Below are 14,524 nucleotides of genomic sequence, written 5' to 3'. Positions count from 1 at the left end.
TGTGGCAGAGGCCACAGACTCATTGTCTTTTCTTTGCTGGGGGGGGGGGACTTCTCCTTCTCATCATTCTGATGAGGAGAGGTTGCAGGGTTGTCCAGAGCCCAAATTATTGACCAGGACCCAGGCCGTGTGCCCTTGTTTTATAGGGACCTCAGAGATGTGGGCTTCTTGATTTTTCAGCCTGCCTTCTGGGAGAGGGGCCCGCCGTGCCGATAGTCAGGCAACCCTGTTTGGGTAGAGTTGCCCTCTGCCCTGCAAGGGGGGATGGGGATGGGCAAAATGTGAGCTGGTATTTCCAGGCTTTTGTTCTCTGGCGGCTTTCCCTGGTGGTTTTCTGTGGCTCTTCTGAGAGTCAGAGCAGCAGTGGCCGTATCCCAGCCTCTGTCTCAGAACAGAGAGTTTGCAGTCCACTCTCCACTGAGCTCTCTTGGCCACTTTAACTCTGTTTCTGTCGGTGCTGCCAAAAACCCTGCAGCGTCCCGGGATGTGCGCCCCACAGCCGGCGTCCCAGCCCTCACTTCCAGGGCCAGCACGTCTCTGTCCTTTGTGTTTCTAACACCTCCAGCCGCCCCCAGCTCCCGCGCGCTCCTGGAGCTCCCTCAGTGTGATACACACACACTCCAGAGCACTGGTTTTCAGTCTGATGGCGCGCGCTCCCGGCTCACGGTCTCAGTCTGCTCTCTCGAGGGTGCCGGTCCGCGAGTCCGCCCGCTCTCCCGTGCAGGTGGCTACCGCTTTCCGGTGCCCGTCTGCGGCGGCTCCCTCCCCCTTCTGTTTATCTTCCGATATCTGTGCACAGTTTCATGGTTCCCCGCTTCGTACTCAATACTCAGCGCTGGAGATGTTCGTTTGTAGAGATCCAGATGCATCTTCCTGCGTCTCAGGCTGATTCCGTGGGTGTTCAGGATGGTCTGGTTACCTAACCAGCTCGACTCGGAGGACCGGCTGAAAAAGGGGTCCCCTACTCCTCCGCCATCTTTTCCCTCTCCTCAAATTCTGATTTTAATATCAAAGCTTGGTATATATTGACATATTTCATCCAATGTAGGATGTCAGTGTTTACAAAACAAACATCATGTGATGTACCACAATAAATACGCTGCCCCATAAACCGGACTTCTCAACGAAAGAACTCCATGACCGATGAGCTTACTTCCCGAAAATTAAATTTTTAATAAATTTTATTTGGGGTACTCATAAACTTAAACTCACGTTTTCATACACGTTTTCAAGTTGTCAATATACTTTTTCAACTGTGTTAACTGAAACAACAAAAAGGCCTTCACAATACTCATGAGGGCAAGAACACGGGGACAGCTGGCCGTGGGGCAGCCAAGGGACTGGCCCATCCCTCCAAGCACTGGCAGCCAAGACGGTCTCGGTGTTTCTCCTTTCTCTGCTGGGGCCTCCGCCCAGAGACAACACTCATCTGCGAGAACTCTTCCGGTGTGCCATGCCGTGAGCTGCCAAAGCTCTGATGGAAGGAACTATTTTGTAGGAGACATTGTGCAGACAAACCACTGAAAAGTCAGAAGCGGATTATGCTCACTCTCGGAGACAAACGGTCTCTGGGGAAGCCACAGCCAATCTCCCTCCTGTGCACTGCTGCTGAGCAGTACGAGTTCTTCATATATTCTGCAGACTGAACCCATATCACATGGATGATTTGCAAATATTCTCTCCCATTCTGTAGGTTATCTTTTTAGCTTCTTGATAGTGTCCTTTGATACTTGTAAGTTTACAATTTTGTTGAAGTCTCATTTGTCTTTTTTTGTTATTACCTGTGCTTTTGATAATCATAGCCAAGAAATGATTGCCAAATCCAATAGACACATGGAAATATGTTTTAAAAAAAAAGACACTGACATGAGTTGGTGAGGACGTGGATAAATTAGAACCCTCGCACACTAATGATGATAACAAACTACTGCCATCAACATGGAAAAGTTTGCAGTTTCTCAAAAAGCTAAACGCAGAATTAGCATACGATTGAGCAATATCACTCCTAGGAATATACACACACACGAACACAGGTACTCAACCCAAAACTTGTACACAGATGTTCACAGAAGCAGTATTCACAGTGGCGAAAAGGGAAAAACAAAGCACATGTCCGCCAGCAGCTGAGGGACAAACTGTGGCATCTCCACACAGCAGAGTAAGAGTCAGCGATAGGAGGACTGAGGTTCAACGTTTATAAATCTTAAACATATTTTATGAGAAAAAAGCTGAACACACAAAGTCATAGATTATGCGATGCCATTTATATAAAATATCCAGAAGAGGTAAACACACACAGAAACTAGTGGTTGCCAGAGGTCAGAGGGCAGCAGGAAGCCAGCAACTTGTGGGTCGAGGGATTTCCTTTCGGAGTGGTGAGCGTGATTGGAAACGAGATGATGGTTGCACGGTATCGTGCATGTACTGTCAAGGAACTGTACTCTTTAAACAAGTTCATTTTATGTGCATTTCACCTCATTTAAAAACAAAGAAGGGGCACCTGGGTGGCTCAGCCGTTAAGCGTCTGCCTCCGGCTCAGGTCATGATCCCAGAGTCCTGGGATCGAGCCCCGCGTCGGGCTCCCTGCTCGGCGGGAAGCCTGCTTCTTTCTCCCCCACTCCCCCTGCTTGTGTTCCCTCTCTCGCTGTCCCCTTCAAATAAATAAATCTTTATTAGAAAAAAAAAAGCAGCCCATGCTGTTCCACACCAAAGCTGTTCCGCACCAACGGGGGCTCCCGGGGATGAGACTCCAGGAAGTACATTCCATTGAGGGTATTCAGGCTTCTGTATTTTCATACTTGGCTGCAGCAGGGGGCACCTGCACCTCACTCCTGTCCGCAGCTCTCCTGCTCTTGATGCTAAAGGTACCTTCTGGGTCCCGCCTCGACCACTGACCAGCATCTGGCGGCCCACAAAACCTTGGAGGGAGGAGGATGTCTGCCTGAGCCAAAAGGGCTTTTGCATCTGGGAACTTGGAGCTGCAAGTGTTTTCGTGTGCCCAGGTCACGGGGCACGATACCCCCCAGAGAGGTGCCCCCTCTGACTCCGCACCCAGAGACAGGCCTCCATTTCATCCTACCTTCAAACTTTCAGCACCTCCAAGCCCAGAACAATTTCATCCCAGCCCTCACTGGGTGGGCAATCCCAGTACCACCGCAACCCCAGCAGCCAGATGGGATACGGTCTTCTGCCTGAGGCACCCGGGGGGTACACCGGAGACACCACAGTGCCTTGGGCCCCTTGGGAGGTGATCACTGGCAGAGGCAGGGACACTGTTATGGGTTGAACTGTGTTCTACAAAAGTTCCTATGTCAAAACCCTAATCCCCAACACCCCAGAATGAGACTGATACGGAAATACGGTCTTCAGAGGTGATCAAGTCTCTACCGTGATTATGTTGGTAGATTTTGTTGGCATAAACAAGAACTGGGCAGAGACACACGCACACAGGAAAAGTGCTATGTGAAGACTGGAGCTCTGTGGTCCCAAACCAAGGAAGTACCGGAACCTGGAGAAAGCTCCCCTTGAGCCTTCATGGCCATGACATCACCTACATTTCACACTTCCGGCCTCTAGGCCTGTGACACAGCACATCTGTTATTCTAGGCCACGTAGCTTGTGGGACTGTGTCACAGACCTTAGAGACCACTACAGGCACCTTCTGCCCTGTCCAGCAGTCTCCAGATCACCGACGGTGGGGGTGAAGGCAGGGCCCTTCACAGACCAAGGGCACTGCTGTGGTCACTTCTGGCCCTGACTGTCTGGGCGGTCTGGCCACAGCTCTCAACCTCCCGGGGCCCACACAACCATGAAGACAAGCAGAGGCAGAGAAGTCGGCCTCCCCGGAGCTGGTCAGTGAACATCCTCCTGCATTCCTGGAGCCTAGGAAGCCTTGGACACCTCTTCTGGGTCCTCTGTCAGCCGTCAGTCGTTTGAAGCAGCCACCAGATCCCTTTTCATCTCAGGACGGGAAGTGTCTCAGCCCAGGAAGAGGACCCTCAGCCTGGTCGCAGCACCTCACCTATGTCCACTGGACCCAGGCTGGCCCAGTAAGGAGGTGAGGGCAGAACCGTCTGTAGGGCCAACACGCCTCCTCCCAGAGGGGCCTGGGAGGGAAGTGGGCCTCAGGGTGGGAGCTGGGTGGCAGCACACAGAGGTGAGGCCACTCCCACAGGCCTCCAGCCACACAGGACGTCTGACCACACAGGTGGCCCTGAGTCTCAGTCGATGGTCAGCTCCAGAGACTTCCGTCCATTTGCCACAAAACGGACACGATCCAGCTGGCTGAGTCCATGCTCTGGAACTTCCAGGATTGAGCCCGGTGTCTGTAAAGGGGAGGGGAAGGAAGCTACCCAGGAGGTGGCTGCACAGCTGGCCAGGAGGCTCTTGTCTCAGGCCGTGATCAGCTCACACATAAGTACCTCCCTGCGGCTCAGGAAAGGCCAAGCCTGGGATGGGTCCAGAGCTCTGCACATCTCCAGGGAAGGCCAGAGGGCAGCACCTCCCATCACGGCCCAGCGTTAATCCCTAACCCTCCCTATGGTGTTTACCAACTGTGGGGATATTTTACGCAGACTGTGAATGACTGAGGGCAGGACGTGCTTCCCACGGTGACAGGTAAAGCACGCCGAGTGACGTGCCTCCGCGACTAAAACAAATCACCACTCGGCTGACTGGTACACAAGGCTGAGGAGACTCTTCACGGCCGTGCACCTGGTGGTGCTGGTGCCGTTCAGACGCCAGAACTAGGTTAGCAACGTGTTCGTGAGTTACGAAGACGCGAGCACAGCGGAGAAACGCACAAGTCAATAGAAAGCTTGACGAGGAACGGCTTGTTCACACGGTTTACAGCACTACCGCCCAAAGTACACCAACACAGTAACTCTGCAGTGGAGAAGGTTGGCACCAAACACCCTGACGAAGTGACCAGGACGAGCACGGTCACGTGCTGTCTGGGGACAGGGTAAGAGCCTCACGTCGCTTCGGGATATTGCTGCCAAAAAGGCATTTCCTAAATGACAAGGAGACTCCAACATGGCCATTCTGGGGGACATTCTACAGAATAACTGGCCTGAACTCTTCCAAAGTGTCAGAGTCGTTAAAGCCCAGGAGAAGACGGGGCCTGTTGTGGGCTGAATGGCAACAAGATGGTCCAGGGACCCAGCACACGCTACGTGATGGGATTCATGTCATTTAGGGTATTGCTGGGACAACTGATGAGACCGTAACAGGGTCTGGAAGAAGGCGGTGAAGTACCACACCAACTCCCTGACTGGTGATCGCACCAGGAAAACGCAGAATTGCTTCTCTAAAGGAAACACATCCACAGAGTACAGGCATCGGCTCAGTAACTTGTTCTCAAAAGCGTGAAAGGAAAACACATGTTCTGTTTGCAACGTTTTTAAGTTTGCGACTGTTTCGCAATAAAGAAATATCTGACAACTAAAAGATTCCTGATTCTAGGGAACGGGATGCGAGTGAGCACCCCTGCGAGGAAGCACCTATCACAGCCGGGGCTTCTGCAGCGCCACTGTGGCAATGAGGAAGGGATACGGTGGTCCGGGTCTACAGAGCAAGGGGAGGGGAGCCACTGTCTCAGCTCAGACGCGCCCCGCTCAGGCAGCTCCCAGCGTCTTGCCATTCAAGCACCACACCCTAGATTCTCACGTCACTCCAACCTCTCCGCAACTACCACGCCAGCCTGCTCATTCCTCTCTACCCCACGCACCACTCAGCACACGACTTCCAACTGACACAGTGGGAAAGGCAAGCACCAGGGGCCTACTCCTGGACACGACCGTCCTGAGCGTCAAAGTCACCCCTGCCAGAGAGGGCCATACACATCAGAAGTCACACTGCACACGGCCCCTGGGGCCCTGTGAGCTTGGCACCAGGGCAATACTCTTTTCCCACAACACAGTCAGTAAAGGGCAAAGGGCAGAGATGCCCACTGTAATACTGCATATAAAACAGACTCATTAGAAACAATCCCATCAACATGGTGCCAATGCATCGACCAGTCACACTCACACCGTCAACGGCCAGCCAGAGACACAAAGGCAAAGGACCGACAGGGACAAGTGTGCAAGATGTGGTTAAGTGAGTAAAAGTGGAAAGTTCCGAACATTGAACTGTAATTTAATTGGATAGAACTTTTACAAACACAATGAATTACAATCTTAGGGGAAAATGCACCCTGTCCCACCCTGCCTGAGCCATGCCACCCACACCAGCTTCTGTAGAAGCCCCCTACCCCCAAGACACCAAAATGTCAGAACACTGCCCATGCTCCACTCATCAGCCTAACTGGGTGAAGTCTGGCCTTGTCACAGGGCAGGGAGGGTAGACAGCAGTGCTATCTCCAGAAAGGCCTTCCCAGCCCAGAACCTGCCCAGGAGCTTGACTCCACAATCTCCTGTTGCCTGAGTGAAACAGACCCCTTGGGCTTCTGAGCTCAAGAGCGCTCCTCAAATGCTTCCTCTGATAAACTGAGCTGCCAACCAAACTATTCATACACGGCAGGGGGCTACGTAGCCTCAATGCTTCTCTCTGGAACCCCCCAAGGAACTCTGGGATCCTCTCTTCAGTCAGAATAAAGCTCTATGTAACATGTGTTGAAAGGCTAGATGTCCACACCTGCTCCCCTAGGGGCACTGGCTGGATACCCCAAAGGGACATCTCAACCCAGGCTGCCCCCGGACAGCTCAAGAAGCATCCTGGCTCCCCAGAAGGCATCGCTGGAGGCCGGGCCATCGGGCCACTGCACCTGGAAAGCCAACACAGCATTACACACAGAAGTACCTTCTGCCTGACTCCACCTTCCCACCCTGGCACCCCTAACCCCGGGACCCACCCTCTCTGGACTCAGTAAGAAACACGAGCCCACGGCACCCACCTCCCAGGTCCCGTTCAACTGATGTCCAGCCTTGAGGCATCCCTGCCCCTTGTTACCTTTGCCTGGTTTATTCAGTCCAAAGGTATGGCCCGAGGACCCAAGAGTGATGAGGGACACTCACAGTACCTGGTGGTAGGGTTTCACCTGGGTGGAGGGCAAGGGCTGGCTCAGGTCCACAGCAGAAACGGGGCTGGGGAAGGAGGGGCCCGGTGCCAACTCCAGGGGGCTGGAAAAGAGACGTCAGGACAAGCTCCACATCAAGGGGGCACCAGGTCACTGTCCGCCCTGTGAGCAACATGACCTGACCGCTCTCTGCACACAGGCAGCCCTTCCAGGTGCGAGAGGCTCTTCAAGGAGTGTCCTCCCACGGGGCCCTCCGGTGTGCAGGTGCTGGAGGGACCTGTGTGACACCTCAGGCAGCTGGCTTGGGCGAGGCAGACAGCACCTGAAGAGGCTCACAGAGAGGGGCCGACAGACGGAAACCTGAAGAGGTCAAGAAGGGACAGGCCCGGGGTGTGAGGAGACAAGAGGCCATCAGGATCAAACGGGGGCAGCAGCAGGGACAGCAGACTGGCAGTTCCCTAAAAAGGCAAACACACACCTACAGCCATTCCACTCCTAGGTGCGTTCGCACCCCAGAGACACAAACCCGCACGCATCCAGGAATGCTCACAGCGACCCCAACCCGGGAGCTCAGGAATGCCTACCAACAGGTGATGGATCAGAACCCCGTGGTCCAACCGCATCAAGGCACAGAACTCACAAATAAAGAGGAACGCACTGCTGGAACACACAGCAACGGGGGGAAATCCCAAAGGACTCAGAAAGAGCCAAAGAAACTAGACCCACCCCCCTCCACAAAATTCAAAACTTTTGGATTTCATTCACATGGAATTCTAGAAAATGCAGCTAAAGAAAGCAGATCTACAGTCCTGGGGGCGGCGGGGGTGGCGGCAGGTGGGGCTGATCTACGTGGCTCAGCACATGGAGGGTACGGAAGGTGCACCCAGGAAACTCCCATTTGTACCGTCTAAACACGGTGCTTCACTGAATGCCAACGATGCCCAATGAATCACTGTTAGAGGAGGACTCAAGGTCCTCAGAGCAAGGATGGGCTGGGCCATTGCAATGCAAGGGTGAGACGGCCATGAGGGGACCTGGCGGTAGCCTTTGCTCCAGCCAGGTTCCCGGTCGTGAATGGAAAAGTAAGTCCACCTGCAAAGTCCACGTTTTCTGCCCTCTGGCTCTTTCAGCGAGCGGAACATGTGACTTGGACCACTCCCCTTCTCTCTCACACGTTGCCCTGTAATTCTGCCCTCGATGGGCACCTGGCCTTCAGCTCCCAGACTGGGGAGACTATGAGTGCTGGGGACCTGGTCCTGGCGGCCCCTATCGTAGATTCCCTGTCCACCAGAGGACCCCCAACTTCTCACACTCCTCCAGACTCTCCTGGCCTGTTGTCCTGGCCCCCACGGCTGGAGTCGGCAGCACCTGGGCTATTTACAGTCCTCTCAAGCACCTTTCAAACTACAGTCTGAAATATAAAATCAGGATCTTGATGCGGCTTAAAAACTCAGACAACCTCTGTCTGGGAGAAACAAAATGCCAAAAAGCGGCTTCTGGGATCCAGGGTGATCTTGGGGAACAGGCAAAGTGTGAGCACTGTCCTCAACACAGACACCCCCGTCTGCTCTGATATTGCTGGGTGCTCTTCTGTCTCCGGGAAACCAGCCTCTTCTGCTAGACGCAGGGTGGGAGTGATCATGTATTTTCCAGAAACCCATAAGAAAATGACTCTATCTGCACATGTGAGGTGCAAGTCTATAAACCAGGCAATATCCTACCCATGGCTCTGCGTGGCTCACCTCTGGGTTAGGAGGAATTCGGGAGGCTGNGTCAGCAGGAAGCCGCCCGCCTGTTGTGCTGCCTGGCCACCGCTGGTGCCTGGACCTTCCTCCAGGTACATGCTCGGGGGGTTGCCAACAGGTGGGTCAGCGAATCCTACACAGAAACAAATTCCACAACCCGGTGCTGGGAGGACAGAACATGGCCCACACGGAGCACAACTGAGACCTCCACGGAGAGAAGCAGCATCCAGCCTGGCCAGCCCCAAGTCTCAGCCTCCCTTGCTCAGGAAGTCAGAGTCACAACTGTTCATCTCAACAGCCTTTTTAAGTCAAATTTTAAGGACTTCAAATTTTGTTTCATCCACCCAGACTTTATGCCCGCCCCCAGTGCCAAAGACTCAGCACCCAGACCAGCCCCCCAGGCAGCGCGGCAGTGTGAGAAGTTCTCAGTCTGTCTCGTGCTGCTGGTTCATCAAAGCCTTGGCCATGTCCCTTCTCACCTTTCACCTCAGGCTTCACCAGGATTTCACAGAGATCCAAGGTATAGCTACCTTCCCTTGCCCCTCTCTCTACAGAAGATGTTACAGAGGAGATCTCTGTATACCTTTCACTCTTAGAGATAAGCCATGGTAGATCTGATCAGTTCTGGGTCGACAAACATTTCAGAGCGAAGGAAGGAAAGACGTCCACCAGGCGTCAGAATCCCTGACTTCGGACAAAGCAACAGGCCAGCTGGGCTGGGCGCACATTGTCCTCCCCGCTGTCTGCCAGCCAGCGGCCCAATCTTAGACCAAAGGAACTCTCCTGACCACTCGGTATGTGATTCTAACTCCACTTTCTGCTGTTTCCTCTTTCCTGCAGAACTCTATAAATACTCTGAGATACGTTAAATACAATTTTAGTGCTAATTTGAGCATTTCTGGTTCAAATTTAAAAGATCACTGGGTTACATCTTCTTCCTTCAAGAGAAAGACAAGAGGCCAAAAGCCCAGAACAAAGGGAGAGTCAGGGGAGGGGTGATTAGTGGGAGGGAGATGTCCCTGGGTCTGCAGACCCAGGACACAAGTACAGTCCTATGTTGGTAGGGCATCTGAAAGGAAGGTGGGGTATAGGTCAGGTCCTGAGAATCTTAAGGCGGGAGGCTGGGAGGGAGGGAGCAGTAAGGGACAGAGGGTGACATCCTGGTGCTCAGGCAGTCAGTCAGCAGGGAGGCTCACCAATTCCTACAGAACGTCACCCCTCACATGTGCTGGACCTGGTGTGAAGACCAGCTCCCCTTGTCCCCGTGTGAAGTTGGCCAGGGACCGCCCCACTCCAGCCTTGTTGGAAATATGGACAGGCAAACGTAGGTCTCTGACAGTGGAAAAAAAACATGGACAAATGAAAGACCAATATGATCAAACTGAAAAGCTGCCTGCAGAGCAGTGAGTCTCATAGGCTCTCCCTCCTTCTGACCCTCACCCTTCTCTGTTCAAGGAAGGGCCAGAGTCCACAGCCCCAATATTCCCGCCTTCAGACAACAAGGCATACTGTTTGAAACTCCTACTGAGAATACTCAACAAAAATAAAAGATATGGCATCTATAAAAAGTAACACAATCTGTAACAAAAGGAAATTTCAAATGAAAAAAACAGCTTGGAATTCTCTTAAAGCATAACTGTCAAAATGGAATTTTGAAAGACAAACTTTAACACCCCCAAAGCACATACAATGAAAAAGAAGAGAAACATAAGAAAAAGGTAAGCATTTGGGGAGACCGGCCCAGGATTTCCAAGATCATCGTAAGATTTGTGCTCTGAAGAGAACGAAGAACATGGAGGGGGAAATTATCAAGGACCATTATCCAAAAACTACCTAGACCTTAGGGGAGACATTGTTATCTTCTTTAAATTGAAAGGCTTAACAGAAAAGTGAATTAAAGAGACTCACACCTAGGACCATTACTGTGAAATTTCAGAACACCCAGATTCAAAGCAGACAAACAAAACAAAAAAATTCTCCAAGAAAGGAACAATATGCGACCTGCAGAGAAGCCAACAGGATGCCAGCAACATCAGATGCTACAGTGATACGAATGTATCTGCAAATATCTAAGGAATATTCAAACTCAAACTTCTGTCCCTGCCAAATTGTTCATCAAATGTGAGGGCAGGTTAAGGACAATTTCACAGCACATAAGGACTCAAAAAATTCCTCTCACAAGCCCCCTTTCCTGCACTGTTAAGTGAAGATGTTCTGAAACAAAACAAAGAAGTCAATGAAGACAGTGCAAGACCCGCAGTTCAGGGAACACTGACCCAGACCAGAGAGCCAATGACGGGAGCCATCCTGGGGTGCTGACTCCACACCTGGTCTAGGAAAACATCACCTGGGTGGAAATGGGAAGGAGGGCTCCCAGCCACCAGTCTTTAGAGGAGACACCTGGAAAACTGGAAGAAGTTACAGATGTGATAAAATCAGGTAATATAAGAAAAAAGGAAGGCAACTGGAAATCCCAAGAAAGTAAAGATATAACCGCAGAAAACTAAGAAATTTAGGTGACAGGCGAATTGATGCTGCCAGTGTCCTTACAAGGGAACATGTCACAAGATGCTTTTGTACTTGGTAGACAAATATATACCTAAATACATATTCTTCAGAGGAAGTTGTAGCCCCCACAATAACGAAGCTGAAACTGAGGAAATGATACTTCAGTCATGAGATGCGCTTAGCTGTCCTCTGTTGCAGCAAGTGGTGACAGGAGTGTGAGTGCAGGGGCGGCAGCGGTCTTGTTTCGACTCCTTCCTCACTGTCGTACTTTTAGTCGTACGCACGTTTTACTTTGCAAACTAGAAAAGTAGGAGAGTGCTGACCCTTCCCACACTGCAAATGAGACCCAAGTAGCTGTGGCATCTTGTGCAGAAGAGCATGGTCTGTCTGGAATGGACCCACCTGTGGAGCTGGGCTCACCGAGGGCAGTGATGGACACAGCCACAGCGGCATCTGCAGGGTGCATCATGAGGTCCAGCCCGTGGCCACGGACCAGCTGCCCAGTCTGGAAGGAAACTTCCTTGGAGGATGCCAGTGCAAGGGACATCAGCCACGACTCAGGGGCAGCCATAGAAGGGTCCAGCATGTCACCGCCGGCAGTCAGAGGACAGAGGCCAGGGCCTGGGCAGATGTGGGGGAGAGTGGCAGGACTGTGGCCAGGCCCCTCCTGGTACATCTCACCACCCTGCAGAGACCTGGGAAAGACAGCAAACACCATCCCCTGGAGGGCAGAGACTCCCTCAGGCCAGGGCAGAGGGGCCTGGGAGGACACTCAAGCCCCATTTGGGAATCCAGGTTCCCGACTCAACTCAGCCACTGACGGCTGTGGGGCCCACCACATCCCTAACCACATTGCTTTCACCTGTGGCTCCCAGGGTTCCAGAACACTAAAAAAAAAAATACTATTACTGGAAACCTAAGACACAGGGGCAGTTCATTTAAAAGGACCTTCAATGAAGCATTGTTCCCCAACACTAAAAGCAGGAAATGATTAGGAAGACCTTAACAGTGGAGTGAATGATGATGGCTGATCTTACAGGAATATTAGGCAACAACTGATAATAATTTAAAGACTCGGGGCGCCTGGGTGGCACAGCGGTTAAGCGTCTGCCTTCGGCTCAGGGCGTGATCCCGGCGATCTGGGATCGAGCCCCACATCAGGCTCTTCTGCTATGGGCCTGCTTCTTCCTCTCCCACTCCCCCTGCTTGTGTTCCCTCTCTCGCTGGCTGTCTCTATCTCTGTTGAATAAATAAAATCTTTAAAATAATAATAATAATAATTTAAAGACTCGTTATTGCACCCTCGCTGTGTCTCAGATGGTGCTCCTGGGCTTCTGTGACCCCCCCCCGCCCCTGTCATTTCTGCAACAACCTGCGTCGTATGCCCTCCCCATCTCGAAGATGAGAAACGCACAGCACTTGGAGCTCATGACAACCTGCCTACGTTCACACACCTGGGCAGTGCCGGCATGCAGGGGAAGGGCCAGGCACAGGGAGTGTCATGAGAGATGCTGAGGTCACAGTGGTAAATGGAAAAAGTGTCCACATCTTGATGGTTACACAAGGGGGAACCCGGCCCCTCCCTCAGACCTAGTCCTGCTGATGGTCGGCACTTTCCTTATCCTTACATCAGATTCGTGCCTCATTTCAGGTGAGGGAATGTCCTTGGACAGTGCCTAGTGGATACTCAGGAACTCAAGAAATGTTAGCTGTTACCGACTCAATCACATAGAAACAATACAAAATACCAGAAACAAAAAAGAAAGAATAGCTGGGGTTTGCCTTTAGAAAGTAAGCTTGCATGTGTTTCTTTCCAACTCTGTTTTCCCCATTCTCCAATATATCCATGAAGTCAGGCTGTGAGCCGGGCTCCGGGCAGCAAGTGTGGGGTCCCTGACGTGGACTCCTTACCAGGGGCTTCCCCACCCCAGAGTCACAGAGGTCTCTGTTCTCAGCAATCACTGACCTGGTCCCACTGTCAGCTCCAACATTCACATGCCTGGTCCGGGCCTGATCACCCACCCAGGATGGGGAAACTGAATAGGGTGATGGTCCCACAGGCTGCGGGGACAGCAGTACCTGGCAGGCAGTGGCTTCGGCAGAGTCTCATCTCCAGAAAAGTCTGGGGCCAGGGCCAGCGACTCCCACGGCCCCTGAGCGGTCTCCCTGGACTGTGCAGGCCCATCTTCCTCCCTTCCTGCTGAAAGCCGAACAGATGGGGGTAGGCTTGCTGGCGCTCTGAGCCCCAGCCAGCTTCCCTGCAGGTTAGCAGCAGCCCTGCTGGCTGGAAGAGGGTGTTACTACTTGTAGTTACTTGTAGTTACTACTTGTAACTAGTAGTACTTGTAGTTACTACTACAAGATCCTTTGTCTGTCCTTTAAATGTCTTGTCGGAACCTCTAAGTCCTGGCGGCTGGCTCGCTCCCTGTCGGCTCACGGCCTCCTGCCCGGGACACACAGTAACCTCTAAACGCAAGACAGCCGCTGCAGCCTCCCTGGGGCCCATCCCGAGCCGCCACCCCCGGCCGTGTGCTGCAGGGATCTCGCTCCCAAGAGGACGTCCTGCGAGTGCAGACTGGGAGGGCAGGGCCCCCAACTCGGCCTCGCCCGAGGGGCCGGGCGTCGGGAAGAATCCCAAGTCGCACGCAGGGTGGGGCCCTCGCAGCCACTCACCTGGCCGCGGAGGCCTGTGCACACCCCCAGGGCCGAGGCGGGGGTGGCCGGCGGGCTGCGGGGGGTCCTCTGCCGTGTAGTCCGGGGCCAGCAGACGGCGCTCAAGGGCCCTCTGGCGCCGCCGGTAATTGGCGAACCAGTTGTACACTTGCTCTGCGCTCAGGCTCGTCTCCAAGGCCAGGTTCTCCTGCCCCAAAACAGCACAGCCTCGAGCGCCGCCCGGGCGACGCGAAGGGGCGGCCTCCGCCACGTCCTGCAGCCCAGCCCTGCTCGGCCCGGGCGCCGCGGCCCCGCCGACGCAACCCGCCCACGGGAGGGCCCGGGAGCTCAACGGCCTGCGACCGACGCACGGGACACGGCGCGGCGGCCTTCCGAGGGCCGCGGACCCGCGAGCGGCGGAACCCCGCGGGCAGAGCCGCCCGGGATCGCGGGCAAAGCGCTGCCGATCCGACAGCGAACGTGGCGAGGGAGCTGACGCCAGGAGCGCCATCTGGGTTGCACAAGCCCCCACCCGGGAAAGCCTTGCTGACTGGATGAGGGCGACACGTGGGCGGAGCTAACACGGGAGCGCTCTGCCGAT

The 14,524-nt window shown here is 53.5% G+C and overlaps 1 protein-coding gene across 1 annotated transcript in view; it reads right to left on the bottom strand.

The window, feature by feature from the left end:
- Positions 1–6,122: 6,122 nt before the first annotated feature.
- Positions 6,123–14,524, bottom strand: part of ANHX (anomalous homeobox) — an 18,840-nt gene continuing 10,438 nt past the window's right edge. Inside the window, exons 4-9 of the mRNA XM_040620097.1 lie at positions 13,945–14,131; positions 13,351–13,471; positions 11,674–11,966; positions 8,761–8,896; positions 7,022–7,121; positions 6,123–6,766 (exon numbers count right to left, since the gene is read on the bottom strand). Of these exons, the coding sequence (XP_040476031.1) occupies positions 6,680–6,766; positions 7,022–7,121; positions 8,761–8,896; positions 11,674–11,966; positions 13,351–13,471; positions 13,945–14,131 (924 nt within the window). The 3' untranslated portion in view covers positions 6,123–6,679. The remainder of the gene's footprint in view (positions 6,767–7,021; positions 7,122–8,760; positions 8,897–11,673; positions 11,967–13,350; positions 13,472–13,944; positions 14,132–14,524) is intronic.

The sequence above is a fragment of the Ursus maritimus genome, unplaced genomic scaffold (assembly GCF_017311325.1).
Source record: "Ursus maritimus isolate PB19 unplaced genomic scaffold, ASM1731132v1 scaffold_33, whole genome shotgun sequence".
NCBI classification, from domain to species: Eukaryota; Metazoa; Chordata; class Mammalia; order Carnivora; family Ursidae; genus Ursus; species Ursus maritimus.
This window is presented reverse-complemented; position numbering and strand designations above follow the sequence as displayed.